The sequence below is a fragment of the Mus musculus genome, chromosome 7 (genome assembly GCF_000001635.26).
Source record: "Mus musculus strain C57BL/6J chromosome 7, GRCm38.p6 C57BL/6J".
Classification (NCBI taxonomy): Eukaryota; Metazoa; Chordata; class Mammalia; order Rodentia; family Muridae; genus Mus; species Mus musculus.
In genome coordinates this window covers 101,322,851-101,346,854 of record NC_000073.6, presented here as the reverse complement: position 1 = coordinate 101,346,854, position 24,004 = coordinate 101,322,851, and the positions used below count along the sequence as shown (strand labels likewise).

The window sequence follows — 24,004 nt, the reverse complement described above, 5'->3', positions numbered from 1 at the left end:
CCTCCCCCTCCTCCAGTACCCACCCCCTCCCTCCTCCAGTACCCACACCTCCCCCTCCTCCAGTACCCACACCTCTCCCTCTTCCAGTCCATACCCCCCTCCCTCCTCCAGTACCCACCTCTCTCTCTCCTCCAGTTCACACTGCCTCAACTCAGTTCTGAGGCCTTCAGCCCTAGTCTTTGACCTGTGAGTCCCTCCCCTTCTTTCTGTGATGACAGGAGCCAGTCAGAGTATGCCAGATCAACTGTTTAAAGCTAGCTTGGACCAGAAGTCCATCACACAGTAGAAGCCTGACCTCAGGTTAGACCAGCTCCTCTTAAGAGCCCTGAAAAAATGAGCAAACCACCTTTGTGACCAGAAAAATGAATGTGCAAATGAACGAAAAGAAAGGAACCACAGGAAAGGAGGGGGCAACAAGCTCCACCCTACGTTACAAGACGCCTATAGGGACAGCAGTCCTGTGAACAATAAGAGTATTAAGGAAAATAACTGTAGAACAGAGCAGCGTGGGGCTGAGCAGATGAGAAGCAGGCACAAAGAGCTGGCTGGGGCTGTGTGGTTCATTTATTGGGGCCATGTCCAGCCATGCCGCAGCCACCTGGGCAGGAGCCCAGTGCCCCCCCAGAAGGCAGGTGGGGGAAGGGAGGAAGTGCAGAAGGCTCAGTGCCCCAGGGTTCCACCCCAGTCTGGTCTTGGTCCTTGCAGAGAGCCGGTCACTCAGGTGAGCGAGGTGTCATCGTCGCTGCCCTCTCCTCCCGCACCGCCTGCCCGCTCCTCGCGGCTCTCTGTCACTGCACTCTCATCGATGTTCTCCAGTGAGTCTGCATGTTGCACCGACAACTCTGACAGCGCCAGGCTGGGCAATGGGCTCTGCTCCGGGTGCAGCCATGGCTTGAAATGAGGCTGGTGTTTCTGCTTCCACTCGGGGTACTTGATGCAGGCCTTGTACATCTTCTTCATGGCCTGTAGACCATTCGAACATTGTTAGGGGTGCCTGGAGGGCCACACCCCTCCAGAGCCCTCCTGCGGTGTACAGTAGTCCCCAGTGTCCCAACTACGGCCATGGGTAGACCTGGTTCATCAGCCATCACCCAGTGTTGACTCTGCCCCTGCCCTACTCCTCAGTGCTACCCCCTCCCCCATGTCCCAGAGCACACAGCCACTTACCTTGGGGGCCAGGAACTGAGATGACTTATTCACCACCCACTTGGGTAAGGAGCCTGTGGGGGCAGGGAGAAGCCCTTAGGCACCCAGCCCCACCCACTGCCAGCCCCCCTCCCTCTTCAGAGTTTGTGGGGAGGCCACCCCCTTGGCATTCCTTCTCAGATCCCCCAAGCTCATCTCTGGCCCCACTGTCTGTCTGCTGAGCTCCAGTTCAGAGAAGAAAACCACACGGCCCTAGGTAACCACAAGTGACCTGTGGTGTGACATTCTGACCTACCAAGCTCCAGCCTGTCACCTCCTTCTCCTCACACTAATAGCCTAGGTCTGTCCCTGAGGCTCAGCCTCTCTCCTGTCTGTCCTGCTGAGCCTCCTAAGACATCTTAGGCTCAGCACTCTAGTCTAGCCCGCCCTGGAATCCATAGGCCAGCTCTCCACCTGTCTCCCTCCAAGTTCCTGCTCTGTACACACAGAACACTCATAAAGAGCAGGGAACCCTGACCTAGGCTGCGGGGTATCCCTGTCAATGACAATCCTGTCTTTACGTGTTCAGTCACCAACTCACTCCACATTCTGTGACACCCACCCTGCACCTGTCTGGACACTCACAACAGGAATTCAGTGTGTGACATTTCAACACAGACTGGTGTTCTGCTGGAGGGGGATGGGCCCTGAAACAGGCAGCAGGCTCTCACTCTGGGAGTCAGGGACTCCGGGAGCACTGAGTAAGAAGCAGAGGTTCAGGGAGCTAGCTGAGGATAAAGGCTGGAGGGACATGGAGGTAAGAAGTGGAAGGGCATGAGGGGGCTAGAGATCCCCCTTCCCCGCCCTGGGCAGGGGCTCTGGCTGGACTCAGAGGGCAACAGAGTCACAGTGACATTTTAAGCAGGTGAGTCAGAGGAAGTAAGTGTTGTTTTTATCTCCTCTAGTAGCTTGTTTGGACAAACAAAGTGGCTGAGTACCAGAAGAATGATAGGCTGGGAGCTGTCAGAGGGTGAAAAGGTGAGAACAGGGGCTAAGTATGTTAACACGGGCCTGGAATTCCCAGCATGCGGGAGACAAAGTCAGGATGATGGCGAGTTCAAGACCAGCCTGGGTGAGTCAGAAGAAAGGGAGGGAGGAAGAGAGAGACTAAGTGCTACATTTAGGAGCTGACAAGGAGAAGCTGGCCCCAATTAACTAGCAAGTTCTAAACAAAGGGGACCAGAAAGCAAGCTACTGATCTGATGAAGGGTGGGTCTAAGAAGGGCAATGGTGAGTTCACGGTTGGGTACAACAAGTCTCAGGTGTCCAGAAGACATCCTGAGGAAGATGTCTAGGAGGATAACCACCTCAACAGAGATGAGGGCTCATCTGTCGCAGACGTGAGCTGAAAGAACAGCTTGGAAAGCTCAGGCCTCTGGGATGTGGCCGAAGGAGATGCGGTGGTGAGAGCAGGTCCAGGCTAGGAATGCTAGCACCAGGAAGGCAGTTCCAAACTCCCGAGAGGAGCACTGGCCGCCTCGTGGGTCCATTGCTTTCAAACCACTAGCTTTGGCTAGAGATCCCCCAGTACTAAACAGCTCCTAACAGACGGCCTTCAGATAGCCTGGCAGATCCAGTTCATTCCCTGTACAGGGAAGGAGCCCCTGCTGATGGACTGCAGGGCCAAGCCCTCACCTTTGGGGTCCACTTGGGCCAGGTAGGTGATGACGCAGCTCTTGGGCCCCGTGCTCTGGATGAGGTAGCCCGTCTGGATGGACACAGCTCGGACCAAGTCTTTCCGAGGTGGGTATTTCTGGGGATGGAAGGCACAGGGAGGTGAGACTTGGGTGGAGTCAGAGGGACTGCCTCTATAAGGTACACACACACACACACACACACACACACACACACACACACACACACGAACCCATAGCTGTTCACATTTCTTGACAACTGTGCCCGTCCAGACCTAATGTAGGTTAAGGAAAAATAATCAGGCCAGGCCATCCTTGCCCCCTCTCACTTGTGCTTTCTCTGTGCCATTAGGGAAGTGCCAGGCTATGTCAGGGCTTATGCGTGTTTGTGGGCACTGAACCCTTGCCTAGGCTAACTACACCTGCCTGCCCTCTCTGCCCAGGGAGTTCAAGTGAGTCCCACCACAGGAACCTGCCTTCTAGTTCCTGCTAGCCCATTTATAGGCCAGCCTCACTCATCCCAAGGGCTGGTCCACCCACATCAGGTCATCCCACCCACTCACGGCAGAGCCGGCCCATACTGCCCTTTCCCTGAGCTACTGGACAGGCCCCGAAGGGAAGTCATTATCCTCAATGTGCAGGAAGGAAACCAGCCCCCATGCCTGCCCGAAGTCACTGGACAGCCAGCCACAGCCCAGCCCTGCCCATCACCCTTCTGCACACCCCAGGGGAGGGCAGGCCAACTCACAGGGTGTTTCACTGAGTAGTTCATAATGATGTAATCAGCGCCCATGGGGAGCCAGGAGCGGAGGGTGATGACATCACGGTTCTTCAGGGGCTTGGGACACCTCCCTGTAGAGGGCAAGGAATAATTCAGCCAGGCTGCTGGCCCATCTTCCTATAAGGAAGGGTGTGATGGAGGCCAAAAATACAGGGATCCTATCAACTGCCAGCCCTCCCCATCCCGACAGGTACCCCCCAACCCCTACCACAGACACACTGTGAAACCAGGAAGCAGAGAAGAACCCTTGTCCCCACTGTCTCTCTGCCTACCCTGCCCCCAGGGACTCACACAGCCCTTACCTCATTGCTCTGACTTGTCTGTGTATGTGAATATATTTGAAAGATAGACAGTACTGTGATTGCATGTGCTTAAAAATGTGTCCCTGTGGTATGTGGCATGTGGCACACAACTGCATATGCATGTGTTTGTGTGTGTCAGGGATAGCATGTAAGCGTGCCCAAGGAGAGCACAGCTTTCCTTCTCAGCATGCAGGTCCCCGAGCAGCCTAGCATAGGAGTGACCACAGGGAGGGAGAGTTAGAGGAGATGTGCTGAGAGGTAGGGGTGGAGGGTGAGGGGGTTGGAGTCTCGTTCTGTGCCTGCTCACAGGAATAATATCCTACGTCAGCGTTGACAGTCAAGCGGGCGATGTCGAAAGTCTCAATGACATTACTGTCCCACTTCTTTCTGTATTCTATGTCATGCAGGACATCGTAGAGCGTCTCAGCTGGCACGTCACAGCATTCCATCCGACACTGCAGACAGACATGGGTTGTCAGGGCCACAGGCACAGGGGCGCAGAGTTGGGGGGAGACAGAGGAACAGGGGCCACTTCTTATCATGAGCCTGGCTCAGCTCCCCAGAAACCTCTTGTACCAAGGGACCGTTAGCCCCCCAGCTCAGCCCCGTATCCTTTTGAGGCAAATCATCCAGGCTCCTGCACACTGTGTCTATGCCCTCCCTATCCGCTGGGAGCAGCTTGTGAGCAGACAGTTAATTCAGCAAGGAGCTTAAGATAGGTGCACATTAAATGGAAAATCAAATGCCCAAATACACCTTACGACCTAGCTACATTTGTGTGTGTGTGTGTGTGTGTGTGTGTGTGTGTGTGTGTGTGTGTGTGTGTGTGTGTGTGAGATTTAACTGCTTTGTAACACCAGCACTTGAGAGGCTGGGGCAAAAAGAGCACCCCAAGTTCAAGGGCCAGCCTGGGCTAGATAGTGAATTGGTAGGACTCTATTTTCAGACATCTTCTCATTATTCAGTTGTACCCTCAAAGAGCTTCCCAACTAGGGGAGAGGACAGCCAAGTTGCACATCTCACTTTATTTAGCCCTTCAAATGATTAGGCCAGGTAACAAAGCCAAGGAAGGAATTGAGGTTCAAAGAGGTTAAGTGCTCAGCCAAGGTCACCTGGCTGGTTAAGTAGCAGGGCTGTGACTTAATCCAGCTCACATGTCTGGGAAGCAAAGACAGAGCCAGAGTTCTCAAGATCGGTATTCAAAACGGTGAGATTCGATGTCCCTGTTCTATCCTGCCCCAAGAGCCCAACCCCCACAGCAAAGTATAACGGTTTTTTTCCTGTGTAGTCTATAATACTCTCCCAGAACTGACATTCGTCCAACACAGGAAACCCACACACTCTGCTCTCTCCCCATGAGAAAGTGAGTACACTCAGCTCCAAGAGAGGAAGCACTGCCCCCCTCCTCACTGAGGACAGGCCTGGGCACAATGAAAGCACACAATAGGCTGCTCCTGGCTGGGGATACTAAGTACAAGAGACACCTATGCCCTACACACTACTTCGGATTACAGAAACTACAGAGCACAAAGCTACCCCATGAGAGCAGAGCTGGGCCCTGCAGAACAACCAGCCTAGTCTATGCACATGAGCTGCACTTTGTCAAATAGGTGTCCTAATGAAGGGATTGGACGCCACCATTTGTTTTTTTTGTTGTTGTTATTGTTGGTTTGGTTTGTTTGTTTTTGAGACAGGGTTTTCCTGTGTAGCCCTGTAGACCAGGATGAACTAGAACTCTGAGACCTTCATACCCCCACCTCCTAAATGCTTAAGTTAAAGGCATGGGTTTTTTTTTTATGATTTATTTTTATTTTATGTGCATTGGTGTTTTGTCTGTATGTGTGTCTGTGTAAGAGTTTAGTCCCAGCCGGGCGTGGTGGCGCACGCCTTTAATCCCAGCACTTGGGAGGCAGAGGCAGGCGGATTTCTGAGTTCGAGGGCTCTACAAGAGAAACCCTGTCTCGAAAAAAAAAAAAAGTTTAGTCCCCTGGAACTATAGTAACAGACATTTGTAAGCTGCCACGTGCTGGGGCTGGGGATTGAACTCAGGTCTTCTGAAAAGAGAAGCCGGTGCTTTTAACTATGACAGGCCTGCGCACCACCATCTGTAAAGTGTGACTCTGGATTGTGACACAGCAACTATAAATAGGACATTCCTCCTCCTCCTCCTCCTCCTCCTCCTCCTCCTCCTCCTCCTCCTCCTCCTCAACAAGAGATTTGATCTAGAGCTTCCTGCAGGCAAGACAAATGTTCGATGACTGAGCTAAACCCCTGGGCCTCTTTTTGCTGCTTACGCTTGAGATGGGATCGCACTAAGTTGCCCAGGTTGGACTTGCATTTGTGATCTTCCTGCCTCAGCTCTTAAGTTCCTCAGATGACAGGCCTGCACCACCACGTCCCCCGCTTACAAGAAACGTTTCAGGGGACAACTAGAGAAACATGAGGGTGATCTGAGTCTTAGATGCACTGAAACTGTATGGAAACAAATGGTGGAAATTTCTGTCCCCTCCCCCCAAAGTACATGACAAAGAGCAGTGTGGAAAATCTGTGCTCAGGACAAGCTCAAGCTACAGAAATCTCAGGTGACAACAGTGTCTCTCTGCCAGAAGTGCAATGACTGTTTTCGTTTGTATTTCTGAGTTTCTGAAATGTCTGTAGTACTGCTTCAGCAATAATCTCCCTCCCCACTTTGGTTCTTTGAGACAGGGTTTCCCCTGGCTGTCCTGGAACTCACTCTGTAGACCAGGCTGGCCTCAAACTCAGAGATCTGCCAGCACCTGCCTCACAAGTGCTGGGATTATAGGTGTGTGCCACCATGCCCAGCTATTAAGAAAAAAATTTCAAGTATGAAGGTACCCCAGATCACAACTACATTTTGAGGGATAAGACCTAGTTTAGAAATGAAGAGTTCCAGCTGTCAGCTGGGGTGGGGGTTGGGGGATGGGGAGATGGATCTGTCTGGCTGAGGACACCAGATCACACACATCTTCAGACCCTTCCCCACCTTCAGCCTCTGAATAAGATGATTGGAACGCACACATACATGCATACACATGCACCTGCACACAAACACACATGCATGCACAAGTAAACACATTGCAGCATTAATACATTTCATTTTAAAGAGAGTTTTAAAGTTCAGGCAAGAGGAGGACAGAGCTTTGGCGTGGCCAAAGCTGTGGGTTCTACCAGCAACAAAAGAATTCAAGAATGAACTCCAACCCATACCTGTAAGACATGGCTTTGAGGAAGTCCTTTCCCTCTGCCTCGTTTGCTTTTCTAGTCCATGAAAGTGTGTGACTGGATCCCACCACCTAACTCGCAGCCCCCAGTTCCAGCTCTGTGCTGAGTCTAAGGAGGCAGAGGTGAATGTGACGCCTGGGCTTCCTGTAACTTCCAGACAAGGAAGGTGACCTAACATGCCTGGGAGGGCTCAGAGCAGCCTGGCTCCTCAGGGGCCGGTGTGGAGCAGACTGCCTGGAGAAGCTCAGTCTAGGAGAGGGATGTTTACCAAGTTCAGGGGCAGTGAGGACCAAGGCCCAGAGCCAGACAAGATCACAGTTTACCGGCTGGCTGAGCCTGTCCACCTGGCTCAAGTTTCTGTGCCATGGCATGTGTAGCCTAACACTCAAAAGGTTCCAAATATGCTAGTACCAATGGATGATTTCAGTCTGAGTCACAGAAAGTATAGGATGAGCCTGGGACATCTTACTGAGCTAGAAAGGAAGTACTCAAAGAACACCTTCATGGGGGAGATACCATGTAAGCACTGATCATACTCTTTCCTGCATTCTATTAGGAAAGGCACTATTGTAACTTGGCCTAGTAACATTCACAAATCAACCAGCTTTCTCTACTGTGAAGTTATTCCTCCCACTTCATGTGTTTGGAACCGGGGGCCTTTTGAATATTAGGCTATGTACACCATGCCAGAAACGCGCTCAGCAACTCAGTACGCCATGCTGTTGTCTGGCTTTGGGCCTTGTTCCTGACTGCAGGCTCTGCCCCTGTACTTGGATGCACATGCGTGTGCACATGTGTGTAAGAGGCCAGGAGTTGATGATATGGAATGTCCTACTTGATAACTCTCCACTTTGTTTAATGAGGCAGGATTCATTGTGAACCAAGAGCTCACCAGTTCAACTTATCCCAGGAATCCCCCAGCTTTGTCTCGTAGATGGCAGAGGGCTGCCAGGCCTGTCCAGCATTTGCATAGGTGATGGGGACCATACCTAGGCCTTCACACTTGCATTCCAAGTGCTTTACTTACAAGCCATTTCTCAGGCTCTTATTTTCCCTTGTAATGAATAAGTATTGGATAGGCGGTGCCTTGAAACTATACATAATTCATTCCTGATCATACATTGCATCTATTTTGCCAGAACTGTATATACTTTGGTTTCTTTTCAATTTAGTTCTTTCTCTTTCTGTCTGTCTGTCTGTCCTTTTTTTTCTGTTCTGCAACCTTATCTGACATTCAGCAGGTTAGTTCTCATCCAGATTGACCATCTGTAGAGTTTTGAATGTGTGTAGAGCTTGTTTGGTGAATCCTCACCCTCATTACATTTTCTGAACAAACACACTCAGATGTGATACGGAACATTCCTTATTCTCTTGGCCCAGACGGCCTTATTAAGCCTGGTGTCAATGCTTACATCTGGAGTCCTCATCTCCTTCATGAAGGATTTCCGGGTTTCTTTGAATGCCCAAGGAGCACGCTTCATGAAGCCCACTCCATGGATGCGGTTGTGAACGTTGGTGATGTATTCTCTAGTCACCACATCGTTGATGGCCCTTCTTCTTGCCATCCTTTTTTGCGGGAACCATTCTGCTGGCCCCAAGCTGGAAAGGCTACTTTGGATTCTTATTGGGTTCAATATAGTCTGTTATTACTGTTTTGTTCATTACTCATTTTAATCAGCTTGTCTTAGATGTATAGCTCATGGAAGAGTGATGCCTGACCTACTTTACCAGGAACTGTGGCCTCCAGAATTGGCTACTTTCAGTGGTAAAACTTCAAGAGGCCTGGTAAATCCTGAGAAGCTAGTCAAGTCTTCAGGCTGGCTCTCATGTCTTCGGGACAAGGTCTTTGTCATTCACTGAGTAAGATCTTTCTAGCTCAGTAAGATGTCCCAGGCTCATCCTATACTTTCTGTGACCCAGACCTGAAATCATCCATTGGTACTAGCATATTTGAAACCAGAGACATTTTGAGTATTAGAGTATGTATGCCATGGCACAGAAACTTGAGCCAGGTGGACAGGCTCAGCCAGCCAGGAGACTGTGTTCTTGTCTGGCTCTGGGCCTTGGTCCTCACTGAACTCTCTGCCCCTGAACTTGGCAAACATCCCCCTCCTAGACTGAGTGTCTCCAGGAAACCTGCTCCACACTGGCCCCTGAGGAGCCAGGCTGCTCTGAGCCCCACACCACCCCTTCCCAATAGTAGCCGGATTCTCACCTTCCTAGCAGAGGCCTGTCCCAGCTGTCAGTGAGGAGGCGGCCAGATGGATCTGCCTGGCTGAGGACACCGGATCACATCTTCACCCCCTTCCCCACCTTCGGCCTCTGAATAAGATGATTGGAACATACACATACATGCACACACATGCACCTGCACACAAACACACATGCATGCACAAGTAAACACATTGCAGCATTAATACATTTCATTTTAAAGAGAGTTTTAAAGTTCAGGCAAGAGGAGGACAGAGCTTTGGCGTGGCCAAAGCTGTGGGTTCTACCAGCATCAAAAGAATTCAAGAATGAACTCCAACCCATACCTATAAAACATGGCTTTGAGGAAGTCATTTCCCTCTGCCTCGTTTGCTTTTCTAGTCCATGAAAGTGTGTGACTGGATCCCACCACCTAACTCGCAGCCCCCAGTTCCAGCTCTGTGCTGAGTCTAAGGAGGCAGAGGTGAATGTGACGCCTGGGCTTACTGTAACTTCCAGACAAGGAAGGTGACCTAACATGCCTGGGAGGGCTCAGAGCAGCCTGGCTCCTCAGGGGCTGGTATGGAGCAGACTGCCTAGAGAAGCTCAGTCTAGGAGGAGGATGTTTGCCAAGTTCAGGGGCAGAGAGTGCTAGGATCCCTGCTGGGCTGTAAAGCTTTCAAAGTCTGGAAATAGCATGTGTGAATATAGTGTGTGTGAATATAGTGTGTGTGGATATAGCGTGTGTGAATATATGTGACAGCTTCCATGTTACAAGTGAGTCCCAGAGGGACCAAGTGTCCCCTGAACTGTCTCCAAATCTTGATATAAGGATGGACTACTATGACTGTGTGAGGCTACCCAGAACTCCCAAGCATAGCCCTAAGTCAGCACCCCAAACCCACAGAGCCACAGCAGAAGGAACTGGATAAGCAACGAGGACTGCCAGGGAACACCCATGAACACTCTGCAGCAGGCAATTCTACTGCATAACCCAGCTATTACCCCAGGCACAAGACTTAACACACAAACCTTGGTTTCCTCACATAAAAAACTGGGGCAATAACAACAACGACCTCCCAAGGATATTGTGACTAGATGAGATAATGTATGAAATATGTCTAGAGAATTGTGAACACTCAAAATGTGGCTGTCCTTACCTGGCAAATTTCCATGGAACAAGGCACTATCTGTCTTATTGGTTGCTTAATGGTTACTCCCTTCACAGGACCACCTGCTCAGATATTCTGTGTTGAGAAGTTAGGTCTTCCCCTACCTTTTTCTGGGCTAAGCCTCCCCAGTGGGAAAACACATCACCTTCATAACCTTCCGATGCACAATGCTGAAACGGGACCAGAGAGGTCTAATGATGGACCAAGGCGACAGAGTACCAGAGCAGAGAACCGGAGTTCACAGACTTCTGACTCCAAAACATCAGAATTGTTGCCCAACTAAAATAAGCATGCTGGCAACCAAAGCTTGCTAAAGACCATACAATGCTGTGCTTATGACCTTCTGGAGGGATGGCTGGCCAGAGAGGAAGAGCTAACAGAGTCTTCATCTGACTTGCTTTACCACACCTCCCCAAGTTCAAAGGCAGGGCCATGCTTTTCTGAAACCCAGCGCCTGGGCTCTGCCTCTCTGAGAAGCCTCAGGCTATCACAGTGCCCTGCCAGGGCCCCTCAGGCTCTCCATTTCCCTAGCAGCTCTGGACCGCTGTGCATGCGACAGATCTCTCCTTGCTGCATCCTGGCTATGTGGTCTTAGCCTGAGCAAAGAAAGAACTTTAAGTTCCAGCGTCAGTACCTGTCAGAGGAGGATCACTGTTCCCTGGAGGGTGCTATGAGGATTAGAGAAGACTTGCACAAAAAGCCTTCAAATATGTGCCTTCTACTGGCCACACCCAAGGAGTGTCTTCCTGATAACCTCCATAGGGCAAGGTTATAAAGAAAAGAGAGGTTGAGTGGACAAACAGGTGGATTCTTGCTATAGGAAGACCTGTATAGAACAACTCAGTCACCCACTCAGGACCTACAGCCAGGCCCTGCCCTATGTGGGCAGGACCAGGAGCAAGGGATCTGAGAGGCCCAGATGGCACAAGCCCCACAGCAGGCCCTTGGCCATCTCTGCTCTGGCTCTCCCTCCACTTCGCCGTTTCCACAGGAAACCAGGCCCAGGGCATTTGAGGGAGGACCTGCTTCTTGTCTTAAGATTCTGGGGTCCTAAGACCCTTCTCCAGAGGCTGGCAAGAGGGAAGAGGAGAGACACCTGTCAGGCCTGTAATGATGAGAAGCGAGGTAGCCACTCCTCCAGGTCTGTCCCAAACGCCTCCCAGGACATCCCCTCACTGGCTCCTCTCCTAATGTGTCTGCTGTCTTGTTCCTAAATTCTTCAGGCTGTGCTGTGCCCCAGACCTCCTTGTCCTCTCCTCTCCAGAAAATCGTTCTGTCTCAAGTAGGCATTGCATTCTTCTGCCTGCAGTTCTGTGGCCCCTGACATAGACCAAGTGCTCACTTAAGAGCTGCTTCGTGAATGGGGCCCATAGAGAGGCTGTGCCCGCACAGGCTTCTCTAACTCAGAATGCTGGATATTGGCTACTAACTCATAGTGTTCCAGTTCAATTCAGACACCTGCACAGCTGGGAAAGACCACTGGGTACTTGTAAAAATTTTTTGCCTTAATGAAAATTCCTCTGACAAAGGAGTAGAGGGGTTGGAGTGGATCAGAAATACCAAGAGGCAGCTCCAGGCAAGATCTGGAACTTTTTTTGTTTTTGTTTTTGCTTTTGTTTTTTTTTGAGACAGGGTTTCTCTATGTAGCCCTGGCTATCCTGGAACTCACTTTGTAGACCAGGCAGGCCTCGAACTCAGAAATCCGCCTGCCTCTGCCTCTCAAGTGCTAGGATTAAAGGCGTGTGCCGCCACCACCGACCGGCTGGAACTTGTTTTTTTAAATCTTTAATAGTCAAAAAAAGTAAATGAGCTAGTTAGGACCGTGAGCCTATAATCTTAGCTCCTTAGGAGGCAGAAGGAGGAAGGATGCCCTTTGAAAACTAGCCTGGCCAACATTATGAGATCTCTGTCTCAAAAAAATAATAATCTGGCAGGGTGTAGTGATGCACACCTTTAATTCCAGCAGTCAGGAGGCAGAGGAAGGCAAGTCTCTTGAGTTCAAGGCCAGCCTGGTCTACAGAGTGAGTTCTAGGACATCCAGGGCTACACAGAGAAACTCTGTCTCGAAAAACCAATCATTATCATCATCAGAAAAATATTGAGGTACCTATTTATATTCATAAACTAGCATGTGAACATGCCCACTAATATATGAAATACTCACTCCTTATAAGGATGAGGTTAGAGTGTTACACAGGGCTCTAGGTATAGCTTAGTGATACAAACAGAGCAAAGCCTTGGATTGGGCCCTCAGCAGCCTCACCACCCAAGGAAAAGAATGATATGCAGTGGCAGTAACATCTAGCTGTACCATTCTAGAAAATAATTGCCAAGCCAGGCCTGGATGGCACAGCCATGAAATCCTAGCTACTTGAGAGGCTAAGGCAGGAAGATTGCAAGTTCAAAGCCAGCCTAGACAGCTTAATGAGACCCTGTCTCAAAATAAAAAAGAAAAATCTCAGGGACAGGGCTGGGGAGAAGGCTCAGCCGGTAAAGAGGCTGCTGTGCAAGCGTAAGGACCTGGGTTCAGATCACCAGCACCATGGCAAAGCCCGGCACTGCAGCAGACATCTGTAACCCCAGCATTGCATGGTGAAAACAGGTGGGTCCTAGGGGCTCATGGCCAGGCACTGCAGCTGACATCTGCAACCCCAGCACTGCATGGTGAAAACAGGTGGGTCCCAGGGGCTCACGGCTGGCACTGCAGCTAAAATAGCAGGCGCAGGTTCAGTGAGGCCCTGTATGAAAAACCACAACTGGAGAGCAAAAGAAGACGATACCAGATATCCACCTCTGGCTCTATACTTGCACACTCACAGGTGAGTGTGCAGGCCCCTACACACACCACACACACACACACACACACACACACACACACACAAAATCAAAAGACTTAGTTGGTAAGTATTTGATTTTCAGGAATCAGGACCTGGCTTGATCCTTAAAACTGATATTAATTGGGGTGGGGGTGGAGTTGCTGGAGAGATGGCTCAGAGATTAAGAGTACTTGCTCTTCCAGAGGACCTAAGTTCAATTCCTATCACCCACATGGAGCTCACAACCATCTATGACTCCGGTCATAGGAGATCTGCTGCCTCTTCCGGCTTGCACGGGCACATGTTATACAGACATACATGTAGGCAAAACACACAAAATTTAGTAATAATTTTTTAAAGGGCAGTAACCCAAACTGCTAGTCTCAGCACTTCAAGAGATAGAGGAAGGCAGATCACTGGTGCTCATGGGCCAGCCTAGGCTACTTGTCAAGTTCTAGCCCATGAGAGACACTAGAACCAAAACAACAAAAGAAGAGAAGCAGCAGCAGCAAGGTAGATGGTACCTGAGGTGTGATAGCCAAGATTTTGCTCTGGCCTCTGTATATATACATGTGCATACACACACATGCATGTTGCACCTAACACACAAAGAACTGAGACAGAGTGTTTGCCTAGCCTGTATGAGGGCCTGGGTTCAATGCCCAGTACTCAGGAAAAAAAAAAAAAAAAAAAAAAAAAAACAACTAAGCTCAGGAAAAAATAAAATAAGAAAAGTTCTGTTACAATATTCATGAGTGTATTATTGAATTTGTAATTAGAAAATTACATTGGAGAACAGCATAAGCAAGGCCAGTTCCGCTCAGAATGACACATCACCCTGAGGACTGTGCAGCCATCAAGGGCTGTGTTGTCCACCCTGCCCCACCCCCAGGACGGGGGAGGGGGGCAAACCCTCAGAGCCCAGAGCAGGCCTGGTGGAAAGCAGCTGCCAGAACTGTTCATGAATTAATAACTCCAGTGATGTGAGCAACATCTACCCATGCAGATTTAAATGAACACAACAGCACACAAACTGCGCATGGTGTCAACAACGCATGGATTACCTGCACCCTTAGAAAAGAGCTGGAAGGGGTGTGGGATGGCCCCTTTGGGAAACCAGGGTCTGGTTTGGTCTGGTCTGGTTTGGTTTGGTCTGGTCTGGTTTTTTATTAAAAATAAGCAAACAAGCAAACAAAAAATTGAGACAGTCTCATGTAGACCAGGCTGGCCTTGGACTTGCTACATAGCCAAAGATCATCTCAAATTTCTGCCCTCCCACCCCCAGTCTGCACCTCCCCAGTACAGAGATCATAGGATTACACCACTACACCCAGTTTATAAAGTTCTGAGAACCAAACAGAAGGCTTCATGTGTGTGCCTGCCAGGCAAGCACTCTACCAAGTACCAAATAAGCTATATACCACCCCTCATTCTCTCGCACTGACACCCTATCCCACAAGGCTTCTGCTGTTTATCCAGGCTGGCCTCAAACTCTTGAGTTTACGTGATCCTCCTGCCTCAGCATACCTAGTTCTTGAACCTTTGGGCATGTGCCAGGTTTTAACTTTTGAATTCTTACTCTTGCTATAATATTTATGAATTTTTTTTAAATCCACTGTTTCATCTTGCACATCTGTAATCCCAGTGCATAGGAAACTAATGCAGGAGAATAAATTAGTTTGATGTCAGCCTGGCTATAGTAAGACCTGTGAAGAAACACATTTTGGTGTCCTCCTAATTAGAAGTTCTGTCCAGGTCAGGTGGTGGTGGCGCACACCTTTATTCCCAGCACAGGAGGCAGAGGCAGGTGGATTTCTAAATTTGAGGCTAGCCTGGTCTGCAGAGCAAATTCCAGCACAGCCTGGGCAACACAGAGAAACCCTGTCTCAAGATAGGGGTGGGGGTGGGGGAGGCAAGAGGAAGAGGAGGAGAAGAAGAAGAAAGAGGAGGAGGAGGAGAAGAAAAAAAGGAGGAGGAGGAAGAGAAGAAAAAGGAGGAGAAAGAGAAAGAGGAGGAGGAGGAAGAGGAAAAGGAGGAGGAGGAGGAAGAGGAAAAGGAGGAGGAGGAGGAAGAGGAAAAGGAGGAGGAGGACTTGTTGAAGTTGAAGGTGTTCTATCCAGAGCCTCTAAGACCATGTCCCTGGACCTGAGAGTCCAGGCTCACCCAGGCTGAGGCCTGACACTGTGGGCTGACACAAGTTATTGGAAATGCTCAGCAGTATCTGGCTTGTATGCCACTGATCACCAAAGAGACTGTGCTAGAAGTAAGAACCAGAGGGGTCTTAGGCTACTCACTCCTGGGCCAGGGCAGGAAGCAGGCAATGATGACCCTGCAGGGTCAAGGCAGAGACAGAAGGAAGAGGACCTACAGGCAAAGGAAAACATAGCAAAGCCAAATCTTAAAGGAAAGCCAGATGGGCAGGTGGCATCCAGGCGGAAGGGGGAAAAGGCCCTTGGCAGAGACTGGTACAAGCCGGGAACCAGAACCTGCTGGCTTTGGGAAGAAGGCACATGCAGCCGCATGTGGTAACCTGAGTCACCCTGAGTGAACAAGGATAAGGCAGGAAACGGAGCTGTCCCTTGGGTACTCAACCTGCTCATTCATTCATCCATTCAGCAACTGTTAATGGAGTGCCTGCCATACCAGGCTCTGTGCTAGTGGCTGGACAGCTTTGCCCACTCTCTGGGAAGTCAGTATCCCTTAGTGAATGGCGGTTTGAAAAAAGGGTATGGAGGAACCTGCCTAGAGCCAGTGTAACCCAAAGTCTACCCCGAAGCCTGATCCCTAAGTCCGTGAGAGAACCAGGGAATGCCAGGTGGGCTGGCACTTAGCCAGATGAGGGCTGTCCATGCTAGAGGCTGGAGCTTATAGGGCATGTGAGGAATGAAGAGGGGCTCTCGGGGCCACCTTTGCTTGGGGTGAGCCTACTGGAGGGCTCACACATCTGTAAAGAACACACATCTGTCGGCCTAATAAAAAGTCTCTGTCCCTGTCTTCCACCTCAGTAGTCTCACTGGAAAATGGCCATCGGTCCTCACAGCCTTCTCCTCTGAAGGGAAGGGGTCTGTCTGGCAGCAACTTACTGCGACCCAACTTTTCTCAGGCATCCCCAAGACTGGTGGAGGAGAGATGTCCTGCTGTGTCTTCTGTATACAGAGCTTCCTGTGGAGTCCCACCCAGGCCCTTCTCTGCTGCTCTCCATCCAGGGCTGGGTGACTCATCCGGGCTCTGCCTGGTGCCCTCCCTCCCACTGGTCTCCTGCAGCTTCCATGGACACCCCCACCCCCACCCCCAGCTTCAGCAGCAGGCTCAGCTCTGAGCAGAGATGAAGAAGGCAAGGCTGCAGAGGCTGACCTCATGTTCAATCCTTCTGCCTTTCCGCTCTTACCATGAGGGCAGGGGGAGACAGAGGAGGGAGGGGGAGCTGGAAACGAGAGGTATAATGGGGAGGTAGAAGAAAATGAGATAGAGCAGGGGACTGGTGATGTGAGACACAACTGGACACTGAGACGGATAACAACAAACACTCCCCTGGTGTCAGGGACCACCGTGGATTAGGAGCCCTAAAGATCTAGCAAGCACTGGACTTCTACCTCAGTCCCCAAGCCACTGGGTTCCCCATGTCCAACACAAACTCGTTAGCTGTCCCAAGTACCTGCTTCCCTCCAGTGCCTGGAACCCAGGCTTGGCTCTAAACCAATTCCTTCCTCTCCTTTCTCCCTAGCCCTGGTGAACTACAGCCTTCCTTCTGGGCAAGCCCTCTCTGCCCCATCCCTGCTTGGCCTCTGTATCCATATCCCCCTCTCAAGTCTCCAGGTTCCCAGTCAATCGGTCCCCTGACGGGGGAGGTTTCTAAGCCCTGGAACTGACAACAGAACTGCCAAGCTCAGAAGCCTCTCCCTTTCCAAGCTTCAGTATAAAATCCAACTGTCAGGCCTAGTGTGTGCATCTGCTGCATCCAGGTGCTCACAGACCTCCAGCATCTGGCTAGGCCTAGGCACCGCTCCCTGTGGAAGTCCTGTCTCACACCCTGCTCCCATCTTCAGGCTGTCTGTGGTCACTAGTCTCAGCACAAGTCTCTGTCCCAGCACTCCTGTGAAGGTTTTCCCCGTCTCTCCACCAGGTCTGGAGTCTCTGGAGGAGAAGGCCTAGGTCTCATCTGTCTCCATATCCACAACACAATAGCTGGCAGTCAGTAGACAGCAGAAGAGGAGGCTCGCTAAATGAATACACAACCCAGACAAGGGGGAAAGAGAGTGGGGCGGGGGAGAAGAGGACCAAGCAGAGCATCAGGGACACAAGCAGTTACCAGGCAGGGAGAAGAGAAGGTTGGAAAAGGGATATCCCGAGACCCAGAGAGAAGCCAGAGGCAGACAGAGGCTTTCAGAAGCAGCAGGAAAGAGAAGCCATGGCAGAGGCAGAGCTGCACTAGGGGGCAGGAGCTGCCAGGAGACAGCTGAGCAGACATAATTGGATCAGAGACAACGCTGCTCCTGCAGTGAGGGGGTGTGACTCACACACACAGTAATGCCAGACACAGAAACACAGAGACTCACACTTGGCACACACATGCATTCAGTGTGGAATGACCCAAACATCTCAGATGCCTGCTTGGGGTTGGGGAGCCTTGCACCTGCTTGTGAGGGGCTCTCAGTCCGCCCATCCAAAGGCTGTATCACACACAGCCACCCACAGTACAGTTCCATACACAGAAACCCACACGCACAATCCTCCACCCCCATCAAATTACCCTGTGCTTAGAACAGAGCCACCCTCTGGTATCTTCTTCAGCTGTTTGCTTCTGTTTTGCTTGGCTCCCTGACAGGATATGAACCTCATAACAACAGGGTCTGATAAGTGTGATTTGGTGCCAAATTCCCGCAGAACACTATCCTTGGCATATAAGTATGCACTCTTTAAATGTATGGACTCCGTGATTAAATGTATGTATTGAATGCACACATGCTAGAGACACACCGGGGATGCAGATCCTCTCTAGCTACGAGGCCTCTCTCTACAGCAAGTCTTATCACCTCTCACCCATTCCTAGTCCCGGGACATCTAGAAAGGTCCAAAGACAGAGAGCGGGGACCAGGGAATGATGAAGGGACCTTTGGGAGCCAGCACTGATAAGCATTGTGACAGAAACCTAATAAGATTAAATGGCCCAGGTGTTAGCCCTACTTCCCACCTGTGCAGATACTGTATACCTGCCCAAGGACAGAAAGATTCTAGAGATGTGGCATATGCCTGCCTTCTGGGAGCCCAGGCTGGAAGACAGGAAAGCAGTGGTACGCCAGAGAGGGCCAGTGAGATGGCGTCTGCTACCAAGACTAAGAGCCTGTGTTCAACATCTGGGATGTGCATGGCAAAAGGAGAGAACCAACTCTCTCAAGTTGCCCTCTGACCTCCACACTCCTGCCATGGCATATGCATATGCATGCATATGTGCACATACACATAAAACATACATACATACATACATACATACATACATACACACACACAGCTTCAGAAAACAGTGCCAGCTGCCCTGAGCCACTGGCCACAAGCTCCATTTAATGGCAAGTGACAAGAGTGTGTATTTGGCACGGGACTCTCCAATCCCATGTCTTTGAGTCTCTATAGGGACCTATCGCATCTACAACAACACAAGCATGCTACAAGGGGACAAAGAGTGCTGAGAGGGCTGGGAACACTGCCAACCTGACCCCTACTCTGAGCTTTGTCCCTCCTGTGGCCAGAGGATGATCATCTGCCCAGGTAAGGGGTCTGGGCTGTGACTGTATTCTATCCCTATCTACGCTTGTTGGTGACCTGGCACCCAGGCCTTTGGGAACACTCTAGAGAGGTCCAGTGTAGGTCTCAGACCTGTACAGAGAGCCAAGTCTCCAGGGTCATGGTACCCAGGCCTCTGGCTCCAGGTGGTCCAGCCAGGCACAGAGGCACAAGGGAAGAAAGAGGACCCAGCTGTCTCCAGGACTGCTCTTTTCTCTCATCTCCTGAAACTTTAAACACTCTCGGCTGGAAACTGAGCTGAGGCTCGTTAAAGTTTAAAAGCTGGAGCCTGGGGAAGTGGGTGTGGAGGGCACTAAGTCAGCCTAGGAACTGTAGACTCCCCTACCCCCGACAGGGACATAACCTGGACTCTCCCACTCACTGCCACAGCAAGGGCCACAAGGGGCCGTGCATCCCACCATCTTCTACCTCAGCACGATCACAGTTTGCACTTCATTTTCCTATCCCTCCTCATCCCTCTGGGTGGATCCCAAGCTGCACTGGCCTCAGCCTCTACTCTGGCACAGACTCAGTACCACTGCCCAGGCAGGTGCAGCCTCTCCCAACAGCAAAACCCTGGCACCATAAGACCCCTAGTTCCAGAAAGCCAAAGGCCTGGCCTAGCTCACTAATCCCTTTCTACCCCTTTTCTCAACCAGGGCAACTCCTCCAATGCCCTGTCCTGTCTCCTCCATCTTAACCTCCTCTTTGTACCTTTCCAGAGCACTCTGAATGCTGACAAACTCCTACTCTCCCCTCAATCCCAAAGCCACCACCTAGGCATTGAACTCCAGGACTGGCTGGCTCAGTGGCCACTCTGGGTTCAACTGGGAACCCTTCAATTCCTGGCTGTCCCCTACTTCCAGCCCGGGTCCAGATAGAGAGGCTATCCAGTGATGTTCACTGAATGAGTAACTGAAGTGCCAGAACACAGGCAAACCGATACTTCTGTCCACGTCAAACAGAGGAGGAAGTAGAAGCAGCCCAGAGCCACACAGCTAACATTTTGAACTTTGTGTTCTCTCTCTTCAACTCAAACAGGCACCTCAAGCCAGAAAGGTTTCCTCAACACCCCCAGCCACTGCTGACTGTCCCCCCCCCCTTTTAGTGCATCTTCCCTATAGTACACACTATTAACGCCCTGGGAACCTCTCTAGAACTCTCTTCCCCAGGACATCTCTGGAGGCCTCTTCTTCTAGGACTCCTATGTCAGTCAGGTCAAGGGAGACTCCTCGGAGCTATCCCTGAATTCAGAGTGCTCACCTAGGGGCCTTTCTTGCTGGCATAGACCACCAAGCCTTAGTTGACCAGCCTTACCTATGCCCTGCAGTACACTCACATCACCATCCTGGCCTAAGGTTTAGGATCACCTCTACAAACCACCTGCCCTGCAACTTCCCGTAGAGATGGACTCACTGACCCTCGAGAAGCAAAGGCCAAACCAGGAGCTGAACTCCCCCAGCTCCTAAAACCATATCACCTCTCAGCCTTGCCCTCACAGACAAGAAAACAGACCCAGAGAGGCGAAGTGACCCTGCAGATCACACAGTGAGGACTGGACTTTTACCCATTTGGGTTCCCTCCAAGGTATCCTCTCACAATGACACAGCACAGAGACCCAAAGGCAGGTGAATCTCCATGGGCTTCTGGAGACAGAAAGGCTCACAGGGCTGAAAGAACTAGGTGGAGCGGCAGAGAAAAGACGGGGTTTTTGTTTGTTTGTTTGTTTTTGGTTTTTTGAGGCAGGGTTTCTCTGTATAGCCCTGGCTGTCCTGGAACTCACTTTGTATACCAGGCTGGCCTCGAACTCAGAAATCTGCCTGCCTCCACCTCCCCAGTGCTGGGATTAAAGGCGTGCGCCACCATGCCCAGGGAGAAAACAGTTTTTATTGGGGCAGGGGGAGGCAAAGCCTTCAGTTCTCCTCCAGCTTCAGCCACTTCTGTTTGGTCTTGTACAGATGGACCCCTGCTCTGAGCCTCCATTTTCCACATCTACTCCATTGGACCAAAGAGTCCTACCTCACAGGATGATGGCCCTATATACCCTTGTCTTTCCCAGGATGGCTTTGAGTCCCAGACTCTAAAGGTAAGGAAGGTCCCCAGAGATCCCTGCATGAGCCATATGTCACAGGAGAATGTGGTGTTCATGAGATGGGTATTAAGACCAGGACACTAGATTGAGAAGACTGTACGCCAAGTGCCTGTGGCATGGGACAGACAGACAGTGAGTCCAGGCCAGGAGAGGATATCTAGAGCTTTCGCCAAAGGAGAGGGAAAGCCCACAGGACCAGGAATCAGGAGACAAGTCCCTATTAACCAGTTTCCTGTGGCAAGAGGCTCTCAGGAACTCTCACTGATGTTCTAACTCCAAGCCCTCAGCGATACTGACACCAGTCTGCTCTTGTCATAGGTGCTGGTTCCTTCTTGGGTCACTCCTGCTGCTTACAAACCTATGCCCTGTGGGTCTGGATGCACCCATAATTGCCTTTCCTCTCTCCAGCAAGTTCTGAAAGCATTAGAAAGAACCCAGGAGCCGTCCTCTGCCTGCACATAGCAAGACATACAGTAAGCATCAGAAGACTTGCACACAGGTCATCCAGAGCATGCTTGCCAGAGCTGCCCTGTTCTCTTCCCTGTGTGCCCTGGCTTAGCCACTGAGTTCAGAAGTCCTTTAAATCAGAAAGGTCCAATGGCAGGTGACCAGACAGCCCAGAGAGCAGAAGGGATGTGCTTCAGTCACACAAAGCAAAAAGATGCAGATCTAGATGATTCCCTGGTTGAATGACTGAAAAAATATTTTAGATGTCTTCAAGCCTGGGCTTTGGGAAACCTGGGTCTGAGTTCTAAGCAGCCCTCTGCCTTGGCTCTGGGGTTCATACTCAGCATCTGCCTCTGGTGCAGCGCCTAGACATGCAGGAGGAACTGTCTGCCTCCTGTCCACTAACCCAGGGCCCAGTGCAGGCCTGAAGCCAGAGCAGGCCAGAGGCCAGGAGGGAGGGAAAAAGTAGGATTAGGCCTCCATCAGCCCCTTTTATTTGTCCTAGCTGTCTGCTGGGCCCAGAGCCATGGTGGCTTCCAGGGACCTTTGAGAGAGAGAGAGAGAGAGAGAGAGAGAGAGAGAGAGAGAGAGAGAGAGAGAGAGAGCACGCACAGGGCATGCCCTGGTGCAGGGGAGAGGGGCTAGAAAGGGGAAGAGGGGAAACAGAATTTCAACAAACAACTGAGGTTAAGTCCCAGCTTCCTGCAATGACCCAATGATCCCTGGGACTCTGGTTTCTACCTGATGTACGACCTTGGCAAGAGTCACTCACCCCTCTGGGCCTCAGCTTTGTCATCCATCAAACAAGAGTAGGAGGATGAGAACATAACGTCCTTTAATTCTTCAAAGAGTTATTGATAGGGTTAAAGGCCAGTGTTGCCCAAGGATGCAAATTCATCAGAGAGGGCCAGCAACTCTGGAGCATACTGACCTGGGCTGCACGCCTGCCTCGGTTGTAGGCTCAGCTTTCTTTTGGTCTGTTTCTTTCATAGTAACATTACAGAGACAAACCAAAGACTCCCCAGGACTGGCCTGAGGCTAAATCAGATAACCAAAAGAAAATGCTTGCCTGGGAGCAGGGCGCTTATCAGAAACAGGCTAACTGTGTGGCAACTGGAAGTCCTGGAATCTGGGGATAGGCAGCTCAGAGACCTCAGCTCATCTCCCAGAGTTCTAGCTGCTGTGCTGAGAGGACCAGGCATGGAGTCTGGCCACTGGTGATACCTATAACTAAGGTGCCAGCCTCCTCCCTGGGCCTAGGTTCTGCTTACCTCCTCCTCTACTGCGGGAAATGGGGCTAAGGCAGTATGGGAGAAAAGTTAGAGACAAGATTAGACGTGGAGACTAACCCAAGTTAACTCTAAGTGCCCTCTCCCTCTCTCTCTCCCTCTCTCTCCTTAGCCACATGCATAGCCCTGGCATTCTCTGGTTCTTAGTATCCTGGCCTGCATCCTGTTGTAGGAGGAGGGGGTTACAAAGCAGGTTGTACAAAAGGCTGTCTAATACTTTAGCCTTTGTTCAGTATGTAAAGCACTGAACTGGTATGTTGGAGAGAACATCTGTCTTGCCCAGAGGCCCATTAACACCATAGCTTCTTCAAATATTCTCCCTTCCCAAGCCTGATCTAGCCACAGGGGTCTGTTTGAGGCAACCTGGTCTCTAGACCTGCCAACTCCAGTCCTGGGTAAGGCTGGGTTTATTCATTAACCAAGCCAGATGGAGGAGGCAGCTCCGCCCTATTGACAAAGGGTGGGAGTACACACACTCCCCCATACACACACACACACACACACACACACACACACACACGAGCCAGTCCTGTGGGGGGGAAGCCAAACTTCCCAGCTTCTGCACACTGCTGGCTTTCAGCCTATCTCAGTCAGCCCACCACCTTTCACTCGGTTCCCAGGTTCATCTTTCCCCAACACCACTACCCTGGTGGACACTGTGGGGAGGAGCCCACATGCAATCAGCAACATGCTGACACTGCCAGCTGCCCTGCCCGCCCTACTCCTCAGGCTCAGACCTACACTAGGCCTTGAAGAAGCTCCAGCCCAGGGTCTTTAAGCCTGGGAAGAGACTCAGAGCAAGGAGGTAGCCACGGAAACGCAGAAAGAGTCAGTTAGCAAGGGCAGACGGAGACAGACACAGAGGGCAAAGGGACAGCAGGAAGAGCAAGCCAGTTGTGTGTGTGTGGGGGGGGGGGGCAGGTGGATAAAGCTATAAATGATTAGGGCAAGGCAAAAAGAAGCATAGGGCCAGAGGAAAAAGGCCAGCACCTCAGGCTCTGGTATAAAGGTCCTAGACAGAAGGGACCCTGTTAAGACAGTCCAGTGCCCTGGACCCTAAGAATAGGAATGCATC

General features: G+C 50.9%; 1 protein-coding gene and 1 long non-coding RNA gene across 4 annotated transcripts in view; one reads left to right on the top strand and one right to left on the bottom strand.

The window, feature by feature from the left end:
- Window positions 1-228: 228 nt before the first annotated feature.
- The window catches only part of Stard10 (START domain containing 10), a 29,541-nt gene continuing 5,765 nt past the window's right edge, over window positions 229-24,004 (bottom strand). For 2 of the 3 annotated variants that reach the window (NM_001360460.1, NM_019990.5), the window contains 5 exons: window positions 4,210-4,357; window positions 3,568-3,671; window positions 2,821-2,938; window positions 1,168-1,220; window positions 229-963 (listed from right to left, as the gene is read on the bottom strand). In NM_001360460.1, coding sequence (NP_001347389.1) covers window positions 718-963; window positions 1,168-1,220; window positions 2,821-2,938; window positions 3,568-3,671; window positions 4,210-4,357 — 669 coding nt within the window. In that variant the 3' untranslated portion in view covers window positions 229-717. The remainder of the gene's footprint in view (window positions 964-1,167; window positions 1,221-2,820; window positions 2,939-3,567; window positions 3,672-4,209; window positions 4,358-24,004) is intronic. The other variant, XM_030242807.1, reaches the window with a different exon arrangement.
- Gm20476 lies at window positions 20,980-21,666 on the top strand. The gene is made up of 2 exons (XR_003946846.1): window positions 20,980-21,187; window positions 21,512-21,666. It is a non-coding gene; the product is annotated as a predicted gene 20476 (long non-coding RNA).